General features: G+C 31.3%; 1 protein-coding gene across 1 annotated transcript; it reads right to left on the bottom strand.

Annotated features, from left to right (window-relative positions):
• Positions 1 to 13,545: 13,545 nt before the first annotated feature.
• LOC147276983 (small ribosomal subunit protein eS25y) lies at positions 13,546 to 14,233 on the bottom strand. The gene is made up of 2 exons (XM_086254267.1): positions 14,161 to 14,233; positions 13,546 to 14,072 (listed from the first exon to the last, which is right to left on the bottom strand). The coding sequence occupies exons 1-2, from the start codon at positions 14,161 to 14,163 to the stop codon at positions 13,749 to 13,751; spliced, it is 327 nt and encodes a 108-aa protein (XP_086110393.1). The 5' UTR covers positions 14,164 to 14,233; the 3' UTR covers positions 13,546 to 13,748.
• Between the last annotated feature and the right edge of the window lie 12,207 nt (positions 14,234 to 26,440).

Raw genomic sequence — 26,440 nt, 5'->3', positions numbered from 1 at the left:
TTCAAACCCAAAGAATTACATTTATAGACCCAGCTACAGCTGATCGAGCTGTAAAATAATTATTCTATGGGCGGCCCGAACTCCAAACCGGCCAACACGCCACGCAATGTGGCCCAGATTTTATGTTAAAATCCGACCTTTTTTGTTTTTTTTTATGCAATTCCTTATTTTCTAAGATAGGTATAAATTTATAAGGGACATATGGAAAAATGGTACCGTCCCATAAATCTTTTTTTTTTTTTTTTTTTCTCTTTTGTAACAATCATTACTGCGACTTATTTGATTTCTTTTTTTTTTTTAATTAAGTTCACTAGTTACTAACTTACTTTCTCTTTTCTATCTTTTTCTATTTTTTTTTTCTTTTGTGTTGTCATTTACTTTCGCTAGTTACTTTTTCTTTTCTATATTTTTCTTTTGTGTTGTCATTTTCATTATATAATATAATTTTATGATTGAAACCATTTATTTTATAAAAAATTAAAATTAAATACCAAATTTTAATAATTTTTTGGTATAGCATGAACACCATATAATATTTCAATTGAACTACCAAATTTAAATGTAATTTTTTAGATTAGGTCACAAATATGTTGATCTCTTTTATTTGAGCCATTTCCATTTGGCATTTTTATCCTTTGGTCTACATATGATGAGTGTTAGTTAAAATTTATAATGTTTTGATAAAATTACCCTTGAGGTTTTTATATTATCTTAAAAATTTGCTAATGTAGTCTCAACTTCACATTTAGTTGTGACTGTACGACAGTCACAACTTTAAATTTAGTTGTGACTGAACGACAGTCACATCTAAGTTGTGAGACAGCCACAATTAAGTTGTGACTTAATTGATTTTTTTTAGTGAAATTATACTACATTATAGTATAAATAGAGGTCAAAACAATATTTTTACTCAAAATAATATATAGTATAGTGGTGTAAGTTGTCTCTTTCAATTTACCAAGACAGTCACAGTTAAGTTGTGACTAGATTGATTTTTTTTTAAATACAATATAGTATAAATTAATATAATATTTGTGATGTAATATTATTTTTATTTTTTTATTGTAGTGGCATGTGGTGTAATATTTGTAAATTTTAATACCTTTTACTTTATTAATTTGTTTGACTTTTCAACTAGTACCTAATCTAAATGCTATTTAATTTTGATACCTAAACTAAAAAGTTATTGAAATTTAGTAGTTAAAATCAATGAACCTTTTATTTTATAGATCGCTCTTTATATATTATTTTTTGTAAAACATCAACCATATCAAAAATTATTTAGTTATATAATTATTATCAGTAAAATAATTAAACGATTTCCAACTTAGTAAGCGACAAATAGTTTGGGTCGAGTTAAGGCCTAACCAACCAATAGAATTGAAAGGCTCGAGTTAGGACTCAGCCAGCCCATAACTGTCCAAATGTACATTGGTCGGGTCGATTGAGTCAGTTTAGAGAGACTTGAAGAAGGGTGGTGATGCAGTGGAAAGCTCATTTGGTTGATTCATTTTACAAAGATGATCTTTTATCTTGAAAATAAAATATTTCGATCAAAAAACTATTTTATAAAATTAGCACCATAATAAATAAGATAGAAATAAATAAAAAGTAGCTAGCGCGTAGTATTTCTAATGTTAATTATTAGCTATACAAATGTTTTTTTATTGTGGCCGAATTCCAGATTTTTCCTCTTTTGTCCGGCCCAATGGCCTGGGTGTATTCTTTTGGAGTTAGATTTTCCTGGGCCATGACCCTCAATGATTGAACATAGACTTCCACATTTTTCTCAATTAAATCATGAAAAATTAAGTTCATGGCCCGCTAATAACCATGTTTTGTCCAAAGGATTGATTGGACCGCAAGCACAACCGACTCTTGAGCCCTTGACCCTATCAAAACTCATGGGTAACTACAAGTCTACAACACTTTGCCAAAGAACTACGGCCATTTAATTGTAAAAATAAAATCAAAACTGTATCACATATTATAAATGAAATGTTAATGCAGTGATATAATAGATTACTAACAGTAAATTCAAACGGAAGGAAAAACAATTGCATAATTTTATAATTATAAAAAAACAGTTTGAAAGAAAATTTGACAACGACACTTCCACACGGGAGTTTTCCAATTCTTTTCATTATTTTAGTCTTTTAGATACTATAATTTTATTTTATTTATCCTAAATAAATTATTTTCCCTTTATGGAAAAAAAAAAGGTTAATTATTCATTTATCACCCAAAACTGTAACTCATTCCCACTTTACCACTTGAAAATTTTTTTGTCCTATATTACCATCTGTAACTTACATCTGTGTCCCATTATACCTTGTTCCGTCAATAATTCCGTTAAAAATGATGACATGGCCGTTAATGCTGACGTGGCACGCTGGATGTGCGCCACGTGTCACATCTTTATTGTACTTTCTGATTTTTTTATTTTCCTATTTTTATAAACTTTGAAAATTAATTAAAAATAGCTCCGAATTTAGAAAAATTCACGAAAAATTCCTATTGACTTGTCTAGTACTAATTTACTATGGGGTCAAAATGCCAATTTTCCCTCTAAAAATTTCCAGAAAATTTGAAAAGTTCAAATTTATTTCTAGAAAATTAAAATACTCTAAACTCTTTGGAAATTCATAAGATAATCTCCCAAACTCCAAAAAATATGAGGTCTGCACCGTTAGTCTTCTAAAAATTAACAATATCTTTCTCGTGAACACTTGCTACCCAAAAGACCTCTCGGTCTTAGAGGAAAATAAATTTCCCTATAAAATAAATTCTAGAATTTCTGTAAAGTCTCGAAATAATTCTCTAAAACAGGCTTTTGGTAATTTTCAAAATATTTTTGAGAATTTGTCCAAGAGTTTACGAAAATTCTAAAATTTTTTCTAGAATTTGTTTGATATAGGGAAATTTATTTTAATTTTTTAGAAATAAATTTGGACTTTCTAATTTCTTTGAAAATTTTTAAGAGCAAATTGGTAAATTTAACCTGATAGTAAATTAGTGCTAGTCAAGACGAGTCCGTAGGAGTTTTTCGTGTATTTTTCTGAGTTAGGAGCTATTTTTAATTAATTTTTAAAGTTTATAAAAATAAAAAAAATCTGAAAATAAAAGCAAAGATGTGACACGTGACGCACATCTAGAACACCAAGTCAGCTTAACTGCCTGGTCATCATTTTTAACGGAATTGTTGACGGAATAAGGTAAAATGGGACACTGATGTAAGTTACAAGTAGTAATCTAGGACAAAAAAATTTTCAGGTGGCAAAGTGGGAATGAGTTACAGTTTTAGATGGTAAATCGATAATTAAGCTAAAAAAATATATATATAATTATTGATAAATGGACCCTTCCAATTTCGAACGGGTCTCTAAACTATTTTAAATATCCCACAGCCCACCAGTAACTCTTTTTAAAGAATTTGTCAATTCTCCCTTGTTTTAATGAGTCCAACGGTACCTGGTTATTTTTTAAAAGTAACTAATCGTTCTTTTTTAGAATTAAAGATCTACTAAGAAAATGAATTAAAAGATCTTCTAAAAAAAAAAAAGAATAATGCTATACTTACAACATTTCTTATACCACATTCTTATACCATCTCACGTGTCATTATTTTATTGGACACAATTTTTCTTTTTCTTTTTGAGTTTTTCTTTTTATTTTTTAGTATCCAATGTATGAATGCCATATAAGTTGCCACATAAGGTGGTATGAAATTATGGTATAAAAATGTGGTATATCTAGCACTAATGAAAAAAAAATTAAAAGTTCAAATTTTTGTTTTTGGCCGGTGAAAATCAATTACATTAACCAAAACCCACAAAGGAAGAGTCAAAACGACAACTTACAAACAGAGAAAACAAAGAAGCAGATCTGAATAAACAAAACAACAAAACATCAACATAGAGAGAATCAATCCAACGGTAGTCCATCAACAATTCAACATACATGAATTAAAAGATAAATTCAAGTATGCAAAATAGGAAAACTCTCTTAACCGCAAAAGCTCAACAGTACCTTCTTGTGATCATTTGTACCTTAATCATTCTTGATATAATAGACTTTCAAAGAATCATCTATATATACCTAATTTGATCATAAATTATTAACTTATCAAAAACTTATTGTTTAATATTATTTGAACCTTGATATAACAATTAATTAATGATTGATGTTGCAGCTGATCAAATGGTTTTATAGAAGTGGCTATTTATCAATTGTAAAACTAATAATCGTCTAATTATTTGGCTGTAGATACCAATAAAAAATTTATTTGGTTGTATGATTCTTTTTCATATCTCAACAATTAAATTAAATTGAATTCTTATTTTTTTTAAATTTGATTTTGTGTTGGTTACATGTGAGGTGGGCTGCTATATGCACATCTTTTTTTTTTTTTTTTTCTAATTACACACACTTCCAATTAATTTGTGATATTGCAAAAATCACCTAATGTGAAATGACCAAAAATGACATAAAAAAAGAAGAAGAAAAACTAGAACCAAGCCTTTGTGACCGACCTCTTCTTCCCCTCGTTCTCTTTCTTTTTTCCTTCTTCTTCTTCTCTCTCTCTCTCTCCCTCTTATCTTTCTCTTTCTCTTTTTCTCTCTTTCCTTCCTTTCTCTTCGAACTCCCTATGCTAGCCTCCCTTTCCGTCTGGCATAGGGTGTACGAAGAGAGAGGAAGGAAAGAAAGAGAAATAGAGAGAGAGTGGCAGGAAAAAGCGATGGCGGTGTAGGTCCGACGCCGACGATGATGACGGCGGCAGGGTGGGTGGAGGCCAGCCCTTTCTGGGATGGCTGAGACTGGTTTCAGCTTGTTTTTTTCCCTTTTTTTTTAAATTTTTTTTTTACTTAATTTTTTTTTTGTTTTAAGTGGAGATATTTTCATAAATGTGATGGTGTCTAGAGAAAAATTGTTTAAAAATTAAAGTAAAAAACCCCCCAAATTTTTTAAAAATTCTTTAACATGTATGTTAGTTGCTAGTTTGGCACATATATTAAATGCATGCTTTACAAAAAATTTCATATATTACATATGTACTAAAGTAAAAAAGCATTTTGACTGGAAATGTGAATTGCATGTAGAAATCTAATATTATAAATTAGGGCTATTTATAAATAAATTAATAAAAAAATTTAATATTATAAATTAGTCAATGAACTTTTTTAAAATAACATAATAGACAATATTGACTAAAATGTATTAAACAAAAGGCTTATTTACACCATTGACTCCTGTAAGATACACTTTTTTTCACTTTGCCCCCTGAAACTTAAATCCTCTCAGTTTGCCACCTAAACTTCACAAAGTTATTGCAAAAGACCCTATGCCGTTAACTCTATCAATTTTTCCGTTAAAATAGCTGACGTGACACCTATATGGCATGAGTGAGACCCTTTTTTAGTTATGTAAAATCCATGTAGACAAAAAAAATAATTTTTAAACTAAAAATAATAAGATCCATGTCAATTTTTTATAATTTTGCTTGTCTACATGGATCTTACATAACTAAAAAATGGTCTCACTCATGCCATATAGGTGCCATGTCAGCTATTTTAACGGAAAATTTGATAGAGTTAAAGGTATAGGGTCTTTTGCAACAACTTTGTGAAGTTCAGGTGGCAAACTGAGAGGATTTAAGTTTCAGAGGGCAAAGTGAAAAAAAGTGTATCTTACAGGGGCAATGGTGTGAATAAGCCTAAACAAAATTACAGATTGTACAAAGAGGACATAAGTATTACCAAATATTACATCCACTGCCACCGGTTTCAACGTAACTAAAGTCTAACGTCTGTAAAGTTGTAAAAGTTACAAAATACGGTCAAAAGTTTAAAACGTATCACATAATGACACGTGTTTAAAGCAAAACTAAATAAAAGACATTACTTCAATCCATTGTGACACGTGTCTAGACAAAATTGATTAAAAAACTAACAAATCACTGCTTCATCAACTCTCAGCTTCAACAATTCATTTTTCAAAAATTTTGGAAACGACTCTGCATTTTGACGAAAAGAAAATTGTTTCATGATCTAAGTCCCATTTGAAGGTAAATTTGAATTGAATTTTAACATTTTAATTGGTAACTGTCACACAATTATCGTTTTTATATTTTTTAATTAATAATTGTCATACAATTATTCTTTTTTAATTGATAACTATTATGCAGTCATTATTTTTTAATTAAAAATTATCGCACGGCTACTATTTTAAGACATGATAATTTTGTGACAGTCAACATTTTAAAAATTGAGTCAAAATATTTTTGAAGGCTATGATAGTAATTTAATATTAGAAATAGTATAGGGCCACCCAAATTGGATTGGGCTCATTTATTATTATATAATTAGCAAATATTTACATGTGACCATTATAAGAATCCAAATTGTATTTTGACTATAATGAAATTTTAAATATTTATTGATTTAGTTGTCATTTTTTAATATAAATTAATCTTTTAGGTCATTGTTAATCTACGTATGATAAATTTCTGATTCATATATAAAAATTTCCTTACATGGGCAAAATTTTTAGTTTGTATATAAAAATTAATTTTCACTTTTCTTTTCTATTAGGTCTAGAAAAATTAGAATTAGATATACAGCATTAAAAAATTGTTAGTTAAATTCTCTTCTTTGGCCATGGTATAGTACATACGTAGTGAATTTTTTTCCACTTCAATTCACAAGGTTATCACACTTTTATTTCCCCACCCCCCCAAACAAATTTTTGGTTATGCGTAATAGAAAAAGCATATTAAACACACTATGTGTGTGCTAAAATATCTACGTTTGCACAATAAAAAATGTTTATTCACACTCGCAAGTGCGACACATATAAGCACAAGTGAAAAAAAACGAAATTAACACTTATCCTAAATTACACCATAAAGAAAATATTAGCTAGGTTTATACACCCTATTTGAGCAAATTAACCCTATGGTTTGTAATAGACGCATTATAGAAAATAATGATATGTATTTCAACAAACCCACCATATAATAATGTAGTCATTATTCTTTATCAAGAGTGTGACTGTGTGAGCAATCAAGAATCCAGTAGCAATAGCAGTGTCTATGCCATAACCCGTGACACTTTCCTTTGGATGCATGCTCGTTAACCATGCAAAGGTTGGCACACCTTTCTTCATCAAACTTTGTATTGTGACATCTGCCATGAAATTTTGTGCTATTTCGCATACATGGTGGCAATGGAGCTGGTGGCTCTTGGATTGCTATATCATGCATCATTTTCAGAGAAAGTCAAAGATGTTATGAAAATACAATGGCCAAATAATCATACATTGGAACAAATTAATAGTGCAAAGGCATATATTACAAGGTGTAAATTAAAATTTGTGACCGTAGCACCACATAATGGTGTATCAATATGACCAATTTATTTAAATTATAATATGTGTACAATTCTTAAGAATTAAAATCTTATACTCTAAATAATAGCATTAAAATTATACACATATTATAATTAATTTGAGTGAATTATTTACATTATCACGCAGTGTTACGATCACACTAAAAAAGAATTCACAATTGAAGGAAATTATAAATCACAATATATATATAACACATTAAATTTGGCCTCTCTACTTATCTTGTTTTTATTTGTTTTAATCATAATCCAACATAAACATCATCCCAAAGACGACATGATGAGGAGTTAAGTTGAGAACTGATTTGAAACTTACATGTCAGTTGTTATATTGTATAAGAACTGTCAAAATGCCTCTCCTCTACTATTACGTATATTTATTTATATTTATAAATATTTGTTACGTACGGAAAAATATGTTTCTGCCAACTATACAAATTCGTATGAAAACTAAATTTTGTCAAATTAGTACGTAGCTATGCATTAATGCATTGCATGAATAAAATAGAAGTGGACTGTACTCACCAATGTTTGTAAGAATCATATAGAGCATAAAGATAACGATGATGTGAACAAATTTGAGAGTGCTAGCCATATATACTTCTTTTGTAATGCACGCTAAAAGGGATAACAAATTTGGCTTGGAGTATATATGTCTTCAAAGCTTTAACACCTATGGAGGAAATAAGTAAGGTACTGATCCAATAACCATATACAAGTATATTTATAGGAAAATATTGGGGTCACCCCTTGGGGGTACCCCAAGGTCACCCCTTCTCTCAAAATAATAACTTCGGTAATGTCGGTGCATGATCGGAACCGTTCACTTTTAGGTCACCTATTATAGATCATCTCTGCAAAAAATCAAATCAATTGGAAATCGTTTGGTTATATAACTATTCTCAATTAAGTAAAAAAAATTAATGGTTTTCAATTAAAGAGTGATTTTTTGACCAAATCGTTGATTTTTTCTATTTAATCAACAACAGTTATATAATCAAACGATTTCCGATTGAGTTGATTTTTTGCAGAGATGATCTATAATAGGTGATCTAAAAAATAAACGGTTCCGATCATACGGCGGCATTACCGAAATTGTTAATTTGGGGGGGAGGGGTGACCTTGAGGTACCTCTAAGGGGTGGGTACCCCAAGGGGTGACCCAAGTAGTGTCCATATTTATATTAGATTGGAGTCTGATTAAAAAACATAAGTGAAGCAATCAAGAGCGGCGCACCCATTTCCAATAGTTATTTTCTATTTTATTTTTTTAAGGCCAAATATGAAAATAGAGTGATAAATAATGATAGCCGCAGATCACAAGATTTACAACATGATAGGTCGGTGCATTTTTAATGGACCAATTAATCGATCGACAGTCTTATTTTTAAAACATTGTTATTGTCCGTTAATGACTTATTGTTGCTTAGTTACATTCAAAGATCCCGTAAATGATACTTATAGCAGTGTTTTTTTTATCTTTTTTGTTATATATACATGTTAAAAATTAATAGTAAAGCAACATTAAAACACAAAAGTACAAGTTTATGATATGACATCGACATAATTTTGTCAATTACAACTTTTAATTGATTGCCAGTTAAAACCCAATGTACATGTTTTACAATTACAATCAATCTGATGCTATTTTAAGCTTAGCAGGCAGCGAATCAATTGTCTAAGGTAAGCCAACCAACCTAGGGTTGATTGGCACCTGTTCGTTGGTAGCGGTTTAGAGTTTAGTTTCTTGATATTAGGTGGATCCTAAATTCTAGACCCTAAACTTGACAAGAACAAATCCACACCCTACCGTACACCACCATGTTGGATAAGAGATCAAAACAACCAAAGAAAAAGAAAAAAAGAAAGAGTATGTCATCAATCGACAAAGGGGCCAATCGAGAACAACCTTGCATAATTCATACATGACATTTCTAACGTCGACCTATTTAACCAAAAAAAAAAAAGTTAATAGTAGATTTGTTTACAAAAAAAAAAAAAAAATGGAGGCTTAATAATACTACTGAAAAGTTAAAAGTGGACTGATTAATAACCATTTTTAATAAGACAATCTTTTTAAGTTCTACACACTCTTTTATATTTATCTTTTTTTGAGGAAAAAATTTATATATATCAATCTTACCCTTTGCTTTTAATATGTTTTCTATGGCCTTCAACTTCCCTATGCAGTTAGTTGAAAAACAAAATTAAATTTCTAATAAAGAAAGGATCAATTTTGCTTTGTTTCTAACAAACCATAGATTAGAGATGAGCTAGCTGTAAATGAATACATATGAAAGAGATTTGAGGAAAAAAAAATTGTGAAAACACTCCCATTGAAGTTTAAAGCTCCATAATTAAAGTGTAATATACTAGGAAAACTTTCGGAGACCACTAAGAGACTATATGCAATGTGCCGATGTAATTGGCACATATGAATATATGATCCTCCCTGAGGAAAATTTTTTGTGTGAGTGCCACACGCAGTTAGGATTTTTTTTTTTTTTTTTTAAATGAGTGTTATAATAAAATAGGTCCATTGATTTTAACTACTAAATTTTATTAACTTTTTAGTTTAGGTATCAAAATTAAATAGCATTTTAGATTAGGTACTAGTTAAAAATTCAAACAAATTAATAAAGTAAAAAGTATTAGAATTTACAAATATTACATCACATGCCACTACAATAAAAAAAATATTACATCACAAATTTTACATTAATTTATACTATATTGTATTGTAAAAATAAAAAAATTAATCCAATCATAACTTAACTGTGACTGTCTTGGTAAATTGAAAGAGGCAACTCACACCACTATACTATATATTATTTTGAGTAAAAGTATTGTTTTGACCTCTATTTATACTATATTGTTGTATAATTTCTTTAAAAAAAATTCAGTTAAGTCATAACTTAACGGTGACTGTCTCACAACTTAGTTGTGACTGTCGTTTAGTCACAACTAAATTTGAAGTTGTGAGTGTCGTACAGTCACAACTAAATGTGAAGTTGATACTACATTAGCAAATTTTCAAGATAATATAAAAGCCTCAAGGGCAATTTTGTCAAAACCTTATAAATTTTAACTAACACTCATCATATGTGGGCCAAATGATAAAAAAGTCAAATGGAAAAGGCTCAAATCAAAGGGGCCAACATATTTGTGATTTAATCTAAAAAACTACATTTAAATTTGGTAATTCAATTGAAATATTATATGGTGTATATGCTATACCAAAAAATTATTAAAATTTAGTATTTAATCCTACTTTTTTATAATAAAATTTGTTGATTTACTACAGCTTTTTTTAAAAAAAAAAAAACAAAAAAACAAATTTTAGTTAAGAAAACGTGTTTGGTAGACCATTTTCAACAATATTTTTTACAAAAAAAAATGATAAAACATCGTTTTTCTCAATTTTCTTTTTATACTTTATTCTTTTTTAGCTGTCATCATTTTTTAAATTTAAAAATTGTTTTCAAATTTTATACCAAATAGGTTTTCAAATTTTAAAAATTGATTTTGAAAACTCACATTAAAAAACAAATCTTAATTAAAAAAAAATTTAAAAAAGATACCAAGCGGGCCCTAAATTGTTAATTAGGATATGTCCAACATATGTATCTCTCCACCATTAGACCCCAACACGTGAAGTTCAACTTAAATTGATTGGGAGGATGCAACTGGCAGGCTAATTATATGTATTGTTCCCCATAATAAACTTTGTTGGTTTACCACTATTCCCAAAACTCTTTTTTTTTTTTTTTTAAAGCCACATGAAACTTTGCATTCACCAGCCTAGGTTGGAGTCATCGAGATCCATGCATAAGAACATAGACACCCAAACAAACATGTGGAAAAGATTGAAAGAGACTGGGTATGGGGCAAATTAATTAATTGATAGGGAGAGTGAATAAAGGTGGTTTCAGACTCAAAACATCACAACCAAGAGAAAATTCATTATATTGGTTTTTTTTATTTAAAATCGTACCGCAAGTTTTGCAAGAGACTCGGGAGGTTGAGGCTTTTGATTTCTACTCTAGAAAAAGGCCAAAAGGCGTTTTTGTACATGTACTATGACTAAATCACAATCTTAAAAAAAAACAAATTAAAATGATAGAGACCAAAGTGAAACATCTTTTGGCCCTAGAAAAATGAAGAAAATCGTGAGAACTCAACAATCTTGGAGTAGTTTAATTTATGTTTGTGAAAATGCTTGCGTTTATGAATAAAGGAGATTATTAGAGGCAAGGATCCCCCCTTAACAATACTAATAACCCCTAATTGGACGCATTATATCAAATGGAAACAATCCAACTCTATGCTTGTTATAATTTGTGGTATAAAAGCAGCAACTAAACATGGTTTATGTGCAGAAAATGGCATTCACATAGCCATGACTCAAGCAACCAGTGGGAGCAAGCAAAAACTAAATGCAAAAAAGGACTACATTCCTGTCCACCTTTTGGAAGAAACTGGCAAGCAGCAATAAGCCTCAGCTGTGGGGGGATTGCTACCCAAATTCTGGGACACATAAGGGTAATACTTACAGTAATAGCAGAGTCAATCTACACCTATAGTTAACTAAAATGCTACTCTCACCATATTCAATCCCATAATTCAGAATCCAAAATGACACCTGGTAATCTTCCTAAAATGAATAAGCTTCTCAATCTTAAACTATAAATCATTTCAAGAGAAAGAACCCGCGTGCACTAGTAACACCAATTCACAATACCAATTTCAAATAAATACAGATCAAAGAAGGATAGTATTTTGGAAAACAAAAAATTCAATCAAACTTTCAAAGTCGATACAGAAAATAGTCCACGAACTTAAACACTATGCAAACACTACAAGGTGAGTGATCAAGAGGTAAAGAGTTCCAATGACAAAAAAACATGAAAAACAAGGAAGACCCATGAAGCTCACCAGCACGATTTAGTGTCCCAAACCAAGTCATACTCCAGAGAATGGTAGTTAATCTAGCCATACATATCAACTCTGTTTTAAAACGAACAACTGAGACACTTTTGGGTCAAGTGAATTTCTACAGAAAGCAACACCTTTTTCTGGGAGATGACCAGATAACAAGTTTTAGTTTAAAACCAAAACTAGACATTCATTGAAGCTACAAGTTTTAGTAATAGAAACACTCTTTTGTGCTGACATTTTGCAAATATCCAAAGCAACATTTTTTCAGGCCTCTTATATAGGCTAAACCCTAAACACTAAAGCATCAACCACTCCAGCAAAACAAATATACAAATAAGCAGAGAGTACTATAATACCAGCAAGTAGAGGATCCTAAGAGATATTTTTATCTCTTGGAGTCACAGGGTCTAATACGCATTTCAAGTAAAAATGATTTCAACAAATAAAAACCTAGCAAGGATTGATGCATACTAATAATGCCTGTATGAAATCAGTTGATTGTTCTTGATTGAGTGGTGGATCTATTCATTTAAACATAATCTGAAGCCATTCTTCCCGTATACACAGTTTATGCTAGACACTCCTGTGCATTTTACACAGTCCATTATGAACCATCCAGATATTAGATTCCTATGCTATGACTAATTTTTCATGGTGTTATTGTATCCACTATGAACCATCTCATCTTGTTAGGTGAAGTTATATTGATTGTTGGAAGATTGAAATTATTTAATATTAGGTAAATAGAAAAATGCTACTTGTACAAACTTTTGTTTTCCAACCTATGCAACTCATAATACACATAAACACAAACCGGATCACTACATTAAAAGAAAAACAATGTTGCAAAGTAGAGCCCAATGTAAGAAAACCATATTCACAGCTGACAAGATTTCCATGTCTAACAACTAGACTTTTGGTGTTATATTAATCATGTGTGACTACAAGACTTCTTGCGTGAATTTTCCATAATAAGCATGAAATTGAAGAATTAATTAATTTTGTATACATTGAAATTTATCTAATCTGGGTAGGTAATGCAATGCAACTCCTCTTGAGAATAACAGAAGCATTGTAGGTGATCACCATATTTTCCTGTGTCACTACTATATTCTCTATAGATTTAGCTGTTACTGCAAACCTACTTGCAACTTTTATCAATATACATGCAAACATTTCTATAAGAGATATATAAAAGCAACTAATTTCATCAGATACAGAGCAATTTCATTAGATAAAAACCCAACAAAGCAATTCTCTAGGCTTCCACATCTAACACTTAAAATCGTAAATTGAAACCGATACTGCTAAATCATCTAAAAGCACATAATAATAAACAAAAGCATTAAACTGTCAAAATCAGCAAAACCCATACTAGACATTTAAACGACGAAAGATCGAGACCATTCTAGGTGTTGGTTGCCCTGGTGTAGATCTGCTGGCTAGCGTGAGCAGACACCATCCTTATCAACCCTCGAGCCATGAGTTCTCTGATGGCCTTCCTGGCGAGCGATCCATTGATCCTGAGACGGTCGGAGAGGATGGAGGGGGTGATGAGCTTGTACTTGGGGGCCTCAGTGAGAAGCTTGTCGTAGGTGCCCTGGTCGAACAGCACCATGTTGTTCACCTTCTCCTTCTGCTTCCCTTTGCTCCACTTCTTCTTCTTCTGCTTTCCTCCGCCGGACTTGGCGGGCTTCGACGACGGTGGGGGTGCCTTGTCCTTCTTCGGAGCCTGCAAAGCAAAATAGAGAGAGAGTGTGTGAGACCCAAATCGAAAGATGCAGATCCATCAGTCTGTGAGAAATCGAAAAGTTACATACCATCTTGATTAGAGAGAGAGACGGAGGAGAGAGAGGTGCTGGAGGCTCTGGAGGCGGGAGAAGAAGTGAGTGAACGACAGAGAGAGATGAAGAAGTTTGGGGGGTTTTAATAGTTAGGGTTTGCTTTGGGTTTTATTTTGGGCCAGTTAGGTCCTTTGATTTGAGCCCATTTTTCAGATTTTGAGGCCCATTTTTCAGAAACTGACACAAGTGTAACATGTTAGAGTTTAGATTTTAGGGCGAAATTCACTTTTAATTCTTATAGTTTTAGTTGTTATGATTTTGATTTTGTGGTTTACAAATCGTTGCATTTCAATGATACGTTAACATTTTTGTCAATTAATTTGTTATATTAGTTATTGAATCACCAACTGTATGTAAAATACATTATCAAAATCAAAATCGTTTGTAAAGTACATTATCAAAAACACAATAAATTTGACGATTTGATGAATGAAAATATTAAGATGTTCTTGAATTGCAACAATTTATAAACTACATGACTAAAATCATAATAATTGAAACTAAATAGACCAAAATAGAACTTAGCTCAAATTACATGGACCAAAAATGAACTTTGGGCTAGATTTTAAGTACTATAATTTCGACACAAATTATGAATATGCAGTATTTATGTCTGGCGGTTTCTTAATATGCAGTATTTGTAATTTTTATGTAGTTAATTACTTTCTCAAAAAAAAAAAAAAGTTAATTACAAGTGGTCAAAGAGAATTATTATGTTGTTTGTTGTGCTTGTAAGTTCAACGCAAGGCACTGCCAACTGCTCTTTGGCTTATATAAGCAAACAAATTGTCACCCTTAAACATTTAAAATTATTTATGGACATTTGAAGAAGGAAGATATGTCCTTTGAAGAAATTTTTCGTTTTCTCAAAACAAGAAAAAAGTACATTTGAAGAAGGATGATTTGACCCAATTAAGTACCAATTCATTTCCTTTGAGGTGTGCAAATTCACAAGTTGACCTATAACATAGCTAAAAATATTAAACTTTATATATCATGATGTTTAAGGCCTTTCCATCTCATATGATTGAGAGGCTATGCTTTAATGTTTTAGGCCTTGGTTGTCGTAAAAGGATGTGTTTGTTGTTTTAATTTGTTAGAAAAAAAAATATAAAAAAGGTTAATTTCTTCCTTGAACAAGACAATTAAAGCACTTTAAAAAAAGGTTTCATACAAAATGGCTCCAATCTAAAATAAACATACATGTGTTTATTGGAGACAATGAGACACCAATTTACTCATATCCCCATACATGTTAAAGCGTTTAAGGCAGGCAGCCTATTGAAGCTATAAGTGTCCACATAATTGTTGATGGAAGAAGTATATATGTAGCTATCATTCTCATAAAAATAGTCTTACGAACATAAGAAGTATATGCATGGCTACCACTCCCAAATATTCTTTTTACATCTTCATTGTGTTTTTTGTCTTGATCATTGTTACAAACATGGGTAAGTGGTTCCACCACTTCTAATATTTAATTATGCACACCTACTAAATATTGTAGTGTAGTAACAAACCCTGCATCAAAGTTTGAAAAATCTATGAAGAGGATCGATGCCCTTTTTATCACCACGTTGTGGGATCACTCGCAATGCTATCTAATGATTAGTTCGTTATTGGAATTTAGTTATTAAAAATCATATCCATAAAAATTGGACAAAATCTAAAAATAATTAGTCAACTAACTAATTGTTGGCAAATAAATGAAAAAGACAATATTTTAGATAAATACTTAATAATTATGACCATAATAATCTAGTAAATGGTTGCAAGAGATCGAGACCCTCAAAATGAAATTTAAAAGATAAACGATTTTGATTATTAAACCACATTATTAGGTGGATTTTCATAATGTGGTCCACATTACTCTTTAAAAGAGAGCATCCTCCTATGTTTTTTTTTTTTTTTTTACATCAACATGTTATGTCAAATTATGAATTAGCTAGAAATTTTACTTGCTTTGATAGATGATACGTCAGAAAAATTTGCACCAATATAGCCATATCCAGTGGGAAATGATGAGTTTTATAATTACAAATCTTGAAATTGTTTCACTTTCAATCCGAATACTTTTTTATATACGGTGATGATCTGGTAATTGTATTTTTCATAATGATGTACGATCACAGCAATGCATGAAGAGCAGCCACCTCCAAAGGGGCCATGCAGGCAGATTAGCAAAACACTCCTTAATAAGAGATGTGCAGATTCAAATATGTGTAACAAAGTCTGCATCGAAAATGAGAAAGCAAATATGGGAAGTTGTCGCGGGTTGTCGCATAGACGCTGCTACTGCTACTTCCATCTTCAATGCCTATAAGTAATCTGATGAAGAATGATTAGTGCATCATGGTGTGGATTTGGGAAAATTGAGAAGCTCCTCATGTTGATGGAATATGGTTGCTCAAATGTGTAATATATATACCTAATAATTTTCTTTTCTTTGTTCATCCAAAAATTTGCTCCTCATGTTTGTGTAAAATTTTCTTTGGTCAAATAAAAATGGGTGACCCTCTCTCAAACTAGGATGTTTTGGTGTTTCAAATCCTAATAGGAGTATTTGGATTGATGAGCCTTCTAATTTTATTCAGGACGCTTTTTGAAGATTGTAATTTTGGTTGAGTTTCCAACGCAATTTTCATTATCTTTCAAAACAAAACAAAAAAAATGGATCCCTGGAGGGTAAATGTCTGGTGCGCAGATAGACGGATGTACCTACCGGGCTAAATGGGCTTTAGCCCAGCCCAACTTTAAATATAAAAAAAAAAAGTAGAGAAAGAGCAAAAGGTTTTGATTAATTTTTCGAATAATAATATAAAGGGAAGAAATGGAAGTCACTGTTTAGAAAAATTAACTAATTTTTTTTAGATGTGGACCGGATGAACAGAAATTTCACTTTTCTCAACCAGAAAAAAATAATTAAAATAGCTGAATTTATCAATCACACAAAGTCTACAAAGCACTGTTTAATCATTGACTGAAAATAATATAGAAAAATACATGTTGTAATTATTTCCTTAGGCTCCAATCTAACATAAACATACTTCGGTTTATATCATAAAATAGTTGAATTTGATTAAACATAAGTATTGGTTATAGGTAAGTCACGTTCCACATAATTCATGAGCCAATTTGGCCCCTCCTCTAACTAGGATAAACCACCCTCATATCCCTCATACATGTTAAAAGTGTTGAAGGCAGCAATTCAAGCTATACAAGCATCCAGAAGAAGTATATATATGGCTGGCACTCTCAAATATTTTGTTTACATATTGGTGATCTTCATGATTCTTGCAACCATGGGTAAAGTAGTTCACCACTTCAAATATTTCACTTTTTCGTATCTCCTATATATATATATATGTTGTAGTAACAAATCCTCTATAATTGATAATGCTTGAGAAATCAATGAGGAGTATACCCTCTTTTTCACCACATTGTGAGAGCACCCATAATCTGGTTTTCGAACCGTTTTTTCTTTAAATGTATCTTTTAAGGATCTATCTCTACAAACAAATCAATAAAATCAAATTAAAATTTTTAGTCATTTAATTATTATTAAATAAATAAACAAACACAATATTTCAATAAACACTAAAATTGTCATGATAATAATATAATGATTAAATAATTTTCAATTTTATTAATTTTTTTGCACGAATAATACTTTAGATGAAACGAAAACATGAATAGTTTAGATTAATGTTAGACCACATTATTAGGTGACCTCCATGTGCAATGTGGTAGACATTAATTATTGGCAAAAAGAGGACATCCTCTTTAAATCGATGCGGGTGTTATGCTTATGTTTCTTTGCTGGTTTTTGTGTAACTTTTAATCTGAATGACCAATTTAGTTCTTCTAATTTAGTAATTTGGGTGTTTTTTAAATTCGGTATATGTTATGTGTATAAGATTCTTGTAATTTAGTTTCATTTACATTTAAGAATAAATTGACAAAGAATTCGTCAATTTGTTAAATCAACTCTCCTTTTAAAGTTATTCTTTTTGCATTAAATGAGTTTTAAAGAGTTGATTTAAAGCATAAAGAACAATGCCTACCTACAAACTAGAAAATCTTAATTTTTCTTGGAATTGCATGACCTTCAAATATTCTGCGTAGTGCGTATATAGTTTATGATGATATGGTAATAATGTCTCATAATTAATGTGCATGAGAAAGCAATCGAAGAAGAGTACCGAGAGCCTTTATGTAAGCAGAGGAGCAAGACATTCCATGGCAGATGTAAAGATTCACGCAACTGCAAAAACGTTTGCATCCAAAATGAGAAAGCTGTGGATGGATACTGTCATGGGTATCTGCATAGACGCTGCTACTGCTCCTTCTATGATGCATGCCCATAATCTCATAAAAACCGAAAAATTGATTACTACATCAACTCAGAGAAGCTATGTACTACAAACCAATAGAGAAACTCCTTTTGTTGGTTCAATATGGTATTTTCAATTTTTTATAAAACCAAAATCTATTGGCATACTTGCTTAGTGCATATAATTTCGGAATTAAGCTAAATTTCAGAAAGTATTTGTGTAATTAACCACTCACACTACTGAAAAAATGAACAGTAAGCACTGAACAATGACTCACAATTAGCTAAGGATGAGATTAGAACATTTTAATACATGGTTTGAAGTAATCAGTAACTCCAAATTAGTTGACATGGAGAAAGGGTGAGTAATTTAATAATAGGCACTTGTAAACTGAGAGTTATTAAAAATCATTGTATTGGGCTGCGTGGAGCCGCTGCAAGCCAACTGAGAAATGAATAACTTCATACATGAGCAAACTGTGCCATGTAGTAATTCACGTACAGATGACAAAACTATGCCATGTAGTAATTCACAGATAACCAAACCGTGTCATGTACTAGTATAAGGATTGTTCAGATTTTATATAAGTTGTCGGTGGTGATTTTCTAAACTCTCACGGTTTTGGATATGTTCTTTATATTTTAACTATCAGTCACTGTTTGCATACTGTGCCATGACCAAAAGTAATATTTTAACTATCAGTCACTGTTTGCATACTGTGCCATGACCAAAAGTAATATTTTAACTATTAGTCACTGTTTGCATACTGTGCCATGACCAAAAGTAATACCCTCCTCCTTCCCTCTCCAATTTACCACGCCAAATAGATAATACATATTGACTAGGAGTCTAGGACATTTTATAAAAATTCAAAAATATTGGTGTTTGAGAAAACTAGGATTGAGGACCGGTTCTCACTCTTGAGGACCGGTCCTCCAGTAACTCGCTTTGAAATTTATGGGCTTAAGAACCGGTTCTCTCTTTTGAGGACCGGACCTCCAGTAACACACCTGATATGTTTTTTTTTTTACTTAAATTTTTTCTCTCTCCTGACTCTCACATTTTCTTATATTTTCTTATATTTGTTCTTTTCACGGTTACAGAAACATGAGAGCATGAAAAGGCACTACAAGATGTATTTGGGAATCTTTGGCCGATTTATTTGGGAATCACGTGGGTGTAGGTGTAGATGTGATTGAAATATCAATCAAATTTAAATTTCAAATATTATTTTTACCCAAAAATAACGTGGAGACACATTTCTCAAAAATTTCTCCCTCATTGTTTTCGATCTCACCCTCCTTATATTCTATAGAAGTATAGATGAGTTGAACAATCTTTTTCAATCTCTCTCTACTCGTCTCTCTAGATCTTTCTTTACTCTCTCTATATCACTCTCTACCTTCCCTCTATTTTTCCTTTAGAAGATCTGATCTTTTTTTTTTTTTTTTTTGTATAAGGGGCTGAAGTAGAAGATCTGATCTTCACCATTGAATGCAAAAGTACAGTCACCTCTCCATTTTTCCAGCACATTATCTGTGAAGTGGACGTTGCTTCTCACGCCACACTGGAGATCTACCAAGTTTGAATTTTCATTTCTTTTTTTTCAAGTTTTTATTTTGGTTTAGGGCCTTCTCTTCCCCAATCCTCACAGTGTTGCTCTATCTTGAATGATTTTTCTCTTTTCTTGTTTTTTTTTTTTTTTAATTTTAGAGAACACAAGAAGAAATTTGTAATTGGCTTTTCTATTGGTTAAGTTGAGTATGAGCATTTACCCCCCCCCCCCTTTTTTTTTCTTTTTTTTTGCGTTTTCTTCTATAAATAGAAAAATGTTTTCTCTCTTTCTCTTCTAATTCGTCCATTACCTTTTGTTATTATTAACTTTTGTACTTGGGTTTTCTCTTTGGTTTAGTTGAATATTGTGCAGGATTTTTACTAAACATCTATTAATGCTCAATCTGTGATGAAGTTGCCGTAGTGATTGGCCATGAGCTCGGAGCCTACCCCTAGTTCTCAATACCTGGTTCCCAAACTAAGAATAAACTTATTATTAAACAAAAAAATTATAAGAAAACAATAAAGAGTAATATGCCATTGGGCGCTGGGTGTGGTATATAAGGTCCCAAATATCTATGTGACAATGCATTTACTGCACATATGTCAGTAAAAACAAGCTGGAAGTTGTGTTAGATGAGAAATTATAGGAATACGTGCAAAACAAATACCACAGTCACTTATCTGAGGAGTGGCTTCATGAACACCAGCGGCTTCTTTCCTTTAAAGCCACTTGTATATCAGCTCGGCTCAAGTATGCTAATGAGAATGGCGTGGGACCCAGTCTGAATGGATTCACAGTTAGTTAAACCGTGACATTGTTACAATAGATACCCCTTCCAATCGCACCACCACACAAACCGTGAATATAACAACAATAGGCACTGCAAAGTGTGTCCTTTGAGACTAATTGGCATTGTTTGGTGGGTGTGCCTAATGAAGGATTTTGTAGTAGTGTCATGTTCTTGCATTTTACTCTTTATTTTTTTGAAAAAAAAAGGTGCAATGACAATGAGGCATGACATGTCTCGGTTACCATTTCATTGTTGCTTCGTATGTCTGCGTGAGTGCTCTTTGGTCTGTTTGGTTATTTCTTGGATAAATACGAGAAATTTGCAAAGAGCATACCCCAAAAGATATACATAAGTTTTTCCCTGTTTCGGTCTGTTTATATTTGGGCCTAGTCTCTATAGGTTTTTCTCTAGTTTCTCTTATGAGGACCCTTCTAGATTTTGGGCTTTTCTCTTGACCCCAAGGCCGTTATAAGATGAGAATAAAATGAACTAATCAAAATGGGAAACTTATCTCTTCTAATTTCTCCACAAATGGCGGGATTTGTGGGGATAATTCATCTTTTTCCCATATTCTTCCTTTAAGTTAGAAGACACTTTTCATGTTTTTCTTTGAATACACATAAATTTAGTCATTTATCAATCATATCCTATATATCAAACGATGTCTAACAGTTAGCTTTAAAGCGCTCATTCAATAACCATTTGGTTTAGAGAATGATTTTAGGGCCTGTTTGGCATTGCATCTTGGAAGCGCTTTTACTAGAAGCGCTTCTGCTAAGAAGCACAAATATATTTTTACAAAAATTCTAAGTGGTTCATGCAAAAGCACTTGGAAGTGCTTCCTAAAAAAAGCACCTGACATGTGCTTCTCAAAAAATCTCTTAAAAGCGCTTTTATATCTCAAAAGCACTTTCATTTATTTTCGCCAAACGCTACCAAAAGTGCTTCTACTAATTTAAAAGCGCTTTTAACAATTCTAAAAGCACTGCCAAACAGGCCTTTAGTCTTTTCTTTGTGAGAAGATGTCAAAACTCAGAGACGACAATTAATTAATTATAAAAAATAAAAATAAAACATTATTGTGTGAGACACCAAGCCAAATACAAAAGATTAAAGTAGAAAATTCTTCTTTAAATACACATGAATTTAGCTATTTATCATATCAAATTCTATCATATGCATCAAACGATAGTATGTTAATATAAAGCTAATTATCTTTTTGAGCCAACCACATGAGTAATTTTAAAATTCGAACGATCTATTTTTTAGGTCTCACTTCAAAGATTATCATTGCAAAAAATTAAACAAATAAAAAACTATTTAGTCATATGTGATCAAATAAATAAATAGTATGTTTTGATAAAAGCATATAAATCTAACTAATTATTCGAGTATAGAGATAGACATTAATCGAGTCTAACTCATTATAGGAAGCTTCTAATCACAGATCTGGAGAGGGGGGAATTTATAAATGAATTAAAAAAAAAAACATATACTCCCTAGCAAAACAAGAAAAAAAAAAAAAAAAAAAAAAAAAAGATATAACTGATGTCACCTACATTCCCTGCTAATGGTTCAATTGCTCTAATAGAACCCAATAATCCCGGTAAATCACTTCCCACCGTATAGTGTGCTGTATCTAATTAATAGTAAGTCAGTCAATTACATGTAGTCATTGTAATAATGTCTATATAAAATCCGCCAGTCAATCAATGGTGGTGCAGATCGATCGGTCCACTAAAAAGTGACCTAGTCTATCATTTCTTTCCACGCCTCTTTTTATTTATCATTTTATTTTATGTTTAACTTTTAAACAAAAACAACCTATTGAAATGGGTGCCCAGCGCCACTCTAATCTAATATAAATATACTTGTATTATTGGAGATTAGTACGTACTGTACTTATTGCCTTCCTAGGTGTTAAAGTTAAAGCACAGAAGACATTAATTCTAGTTTCGATCAGTGTATCCAAAATTCTTTATCTCATTTTGCGTGCATAACGGAAGAAGTGTATATGGCTAGCACTCTCAAATATATTCACATCTTCCTTATCTTTGTGAGTTTTATGATTCTTACAAACTTGGGTAAGTAGTTCATCACTTTTACTATTTTATTTTTGCATTGCATTAATGCATGGTACTATTTAAATGAGCTTATAACATACATGGGTAAATAAGATAACGACATGTATTATTTTTAAAACTTTTTAACTCAGAACCAAACACAACGTATTTTTGTTAATCACACATCCAAATATACTTTCTCACTTTTTTATCTTTTTATTTTCAAAAAAATACAAATAAAACTATGGCTAAAAGCCTAAAACTATCTTTCTGTTATCCTAACCAAACCCAACGCCTCCTTCCCCTCTTCTCATTTTTTTTTTTTCCTTTAATCCATCAAATCTCATTAAACTATTTAAAACTCCCAAAAAATGGAGTTTGAAAACATATGACACATGATCTCATTTGTCCACATACGTTATAAGGACAAGAGAGTCCTAAGGGCTTAGGACCCAAGTATTTTCCTAAATTTACATCTTATATTATATGCCTTTGCATTATTTGTTCCAATTTATGATTATTTGTATTTTCATAACATTTTCGAATTTCTCTCAAAATGATGCATGATACAGCAATCCAAGAGCCACGGCCTCCATTGCCACTGTGTAAGCGAATGAGTAAAACATTCCGTGGCAGATGTACTAATAGCAATAAAAAGTGTAACACTCTTTGCAAAAATGAAGAGCAAGCAGATTCCGGAAAGTGTCGTGGGTTTTGGCATAGACATTGTTATTGCCACTACTCTCTTGATTGCTCAGATAAAGAATGATTACTACATTATTATATGGTGGGTTTGTAAAAGTATATATCATTATTTTCTATATTGTCATTACATACTATGCGGTTAATTTGCTCGAATAGGTAAAATTAATTAAGTGCTTGTCTAATTAACTTTTAACTAGTACACTATTCCAAAAGTTTGTAGCCAACTACAAACCTTTTATCCAATACTTTATTTCGTTTTCATCCTTGTGTAAATGGCTGTATGCATATGTTCATCCACTGAAGCTCCTTACCGTAATTAGCTACTCATGTTTTTCGTTTTTTTTTTTTTTTTCTCTCTTGAACAAAAAAAGTATAGACATTTGATGAACCATGACATGTCCCAGTTAACTTTTCATTGTTGGCCTATTTGGTTTTTCCTTGGGTAAATAAAAGAGACAATTTTGCAAAGATCAGCACCCAAGAGATTACACATTAGTTTGCCCCTTTTGCCCCTGTTATATTTGGGCCTAGTCTGGGCCTAGCCTTCTTGACTAGGCTTTCTTGTACTTTCCCCTCTAAAGGGCTTTTTGGATTCTGCGATTTTCTATGAACTTAAATCATATTAAACAATCGTAGCAAAAAAAAAAAAAATCATATAAAACAATTGCCCATAACGCTAATAACTTAAACTTGGGAATAATGATAAATTAACAAATTTTATCATGTTCAATATTTGTTTACACCCAAATTTGACACGTATTTGTGAAAAAATAGTAGGAAATTAGGATAATTATTATTGATTATTCTATGAATTTTATTGATATTTTGATGGATTTTCCTAGATATTAATTGTGCAATTTACTTGAGCGTGAAAGAAAATCAAAAGAGATATGGTGCAATAAGGAAAAGATTCTGAAGACTTGATGGTCAAGGAAGCCGATTTCTACTCATACAAGGACTACTCAGCACTAAGTTATACACTCCTATAAATACATCTCTTCAAGAAGGGAAAAGCTCTCTACACAACCTCAATACAACAATCAAAAATCAACAATCAAACAACCAAATTCCTCAAGTTCTTCAAGCAACTAGTTTTCTTAGTCCTTAGAATTTCTTAAAGTCAATTTCCCTTGTTTTGTAGCTTTGCTAAGAACACTCTTTTAGTATTGATTTCGCAATAATTTTATTATTTTCTTTCGTTTTCAGTCAATTGTCATCACTCTTGATTTTTTTTAAGTTATTCATACTATTAAAGTCCTTTAATTTTCACAGGCAAGAAACGAACCTAGACGAGTTCTCGTTCCTTTACTTGTCGCACAATTGTATTAATTTCAGCGCAATATCTTGTTTTCATTAATATTTTCTATTACGGCTCTCTCGGCCGAGAATAATTGGCACGCCCGCAAGCACCCAAAGGACGAAAAGCTATACTTGATTCACGGCCTTCCATCTCTAAGCCGTGACGATTTTTTAGGGTAACAATATTATATCTAATTAAGTTGAAATCCTGTTAAGTTGAATTTCACATAGGCTCTAATGGTGGAGAGAGAGAAGTATATGTGAGGGGGAGTATTGGAAATATAAATAAATGTTGGATCATATCCTCATTAAAAACCTAAAATTTGTGGAAATAGTGTTATTCAACAAATGTTATCTTACCTCTCTTGTTTCTCCTTTTTTTTTAGAAAAAAATCCTAATTGACATTTGAGGAAGGATCTTATGTGCCAATTACATCACATTAACTTATTTGAGGTCTCCAAAAGTTATTCGAGTATATTACGTAGTAGAGTTTTAGACTTCATTAGGAGAATTTCCAATTTTTTTTTCTCAATCACTTTCGTATGTGTTCATTACAGCTTAATTGCTTTCTAATCCATGGTCTGTTTAGCAAAAAAAAAAAAATGATCCTTTCTTGACTAGAATTTTTTCTTGAAAACACAATGCATACGTATGAAGGACGTGGAAAACATATAAAAACAACGGGTAAAATTGATGTATATATACAAAAATACTTCTTCCTTGAAAAAAAAAAATCAGAGCTTAAAAAATTGGTATTATATGATTGCTTGATTGCTTTCACTTAGTTTATATATATATATATATATTTTTTTTTTAGATTCCAATTTAATATAAATTAAATATTCAAATATAAAAATTTAACATAAATATACTTGTATATCAGTATATGTTTATTGGACATCAATACTTTACTTATTTCCTTTATAGGTGTTAAAGTATTGAAGGCATTAATTCAAGCTACAAAGAATCCAAAATTGTTTATCTCGTTTAACGTTCATACATAAGCAGTAGATATGGCTAGCACTCTCAAATATGTTCACATCTTTGTGATGTTTATGATTTGTACAAACATGGGTATGTAATTCATCACTTCTACTATTTTATTCATGCATAGCTACTATTTTGACGAAATGTCACTTTTTCTGAAGTAATATTGGAGGATATGATTTGCTACCCACCCATAGTTACAAGCCTACGCTACAAGATTTGATGTAGTAATAAATATGTCATACATGTAAATATATGTAAGATTAGATGAGACACATTTTAATTATGTTTACATCTAGGTTAAATTTTACTTTTGGTTTATGTAGTTTGGACCAAATTTTTATTTGGTCGATATAATTTTAATTGTGCTAAGTATAATTTTTCATCCACTCGTTGAAAATAGTACCTAATAAGTCAATTTTGTTGGCCATAAAAACCCTGCTTTTGGCTATGGTCATTCGTACAAACCACAATTTTACACCCATGTCTAGTCTTAGACTTGGTCTAGAAATTGTGCTA

The sequence above is a fragment of the Dryas octopetala genome, chromosome 8, assembly GCF_963921425.1.
Source record: "Dryas octopetala chromosome 8, drDryOcto1.1, whole genome shotgun sequence".
NCBI lineage: Eukaryota > Viridiplantae > Streptophyta > Magnoliopsida > Rosales > Rosaceae > Dryas > Dryas octopetala.
This window is presented reverse-complemented; position numbering and strand designations above follow the sequence as displayed.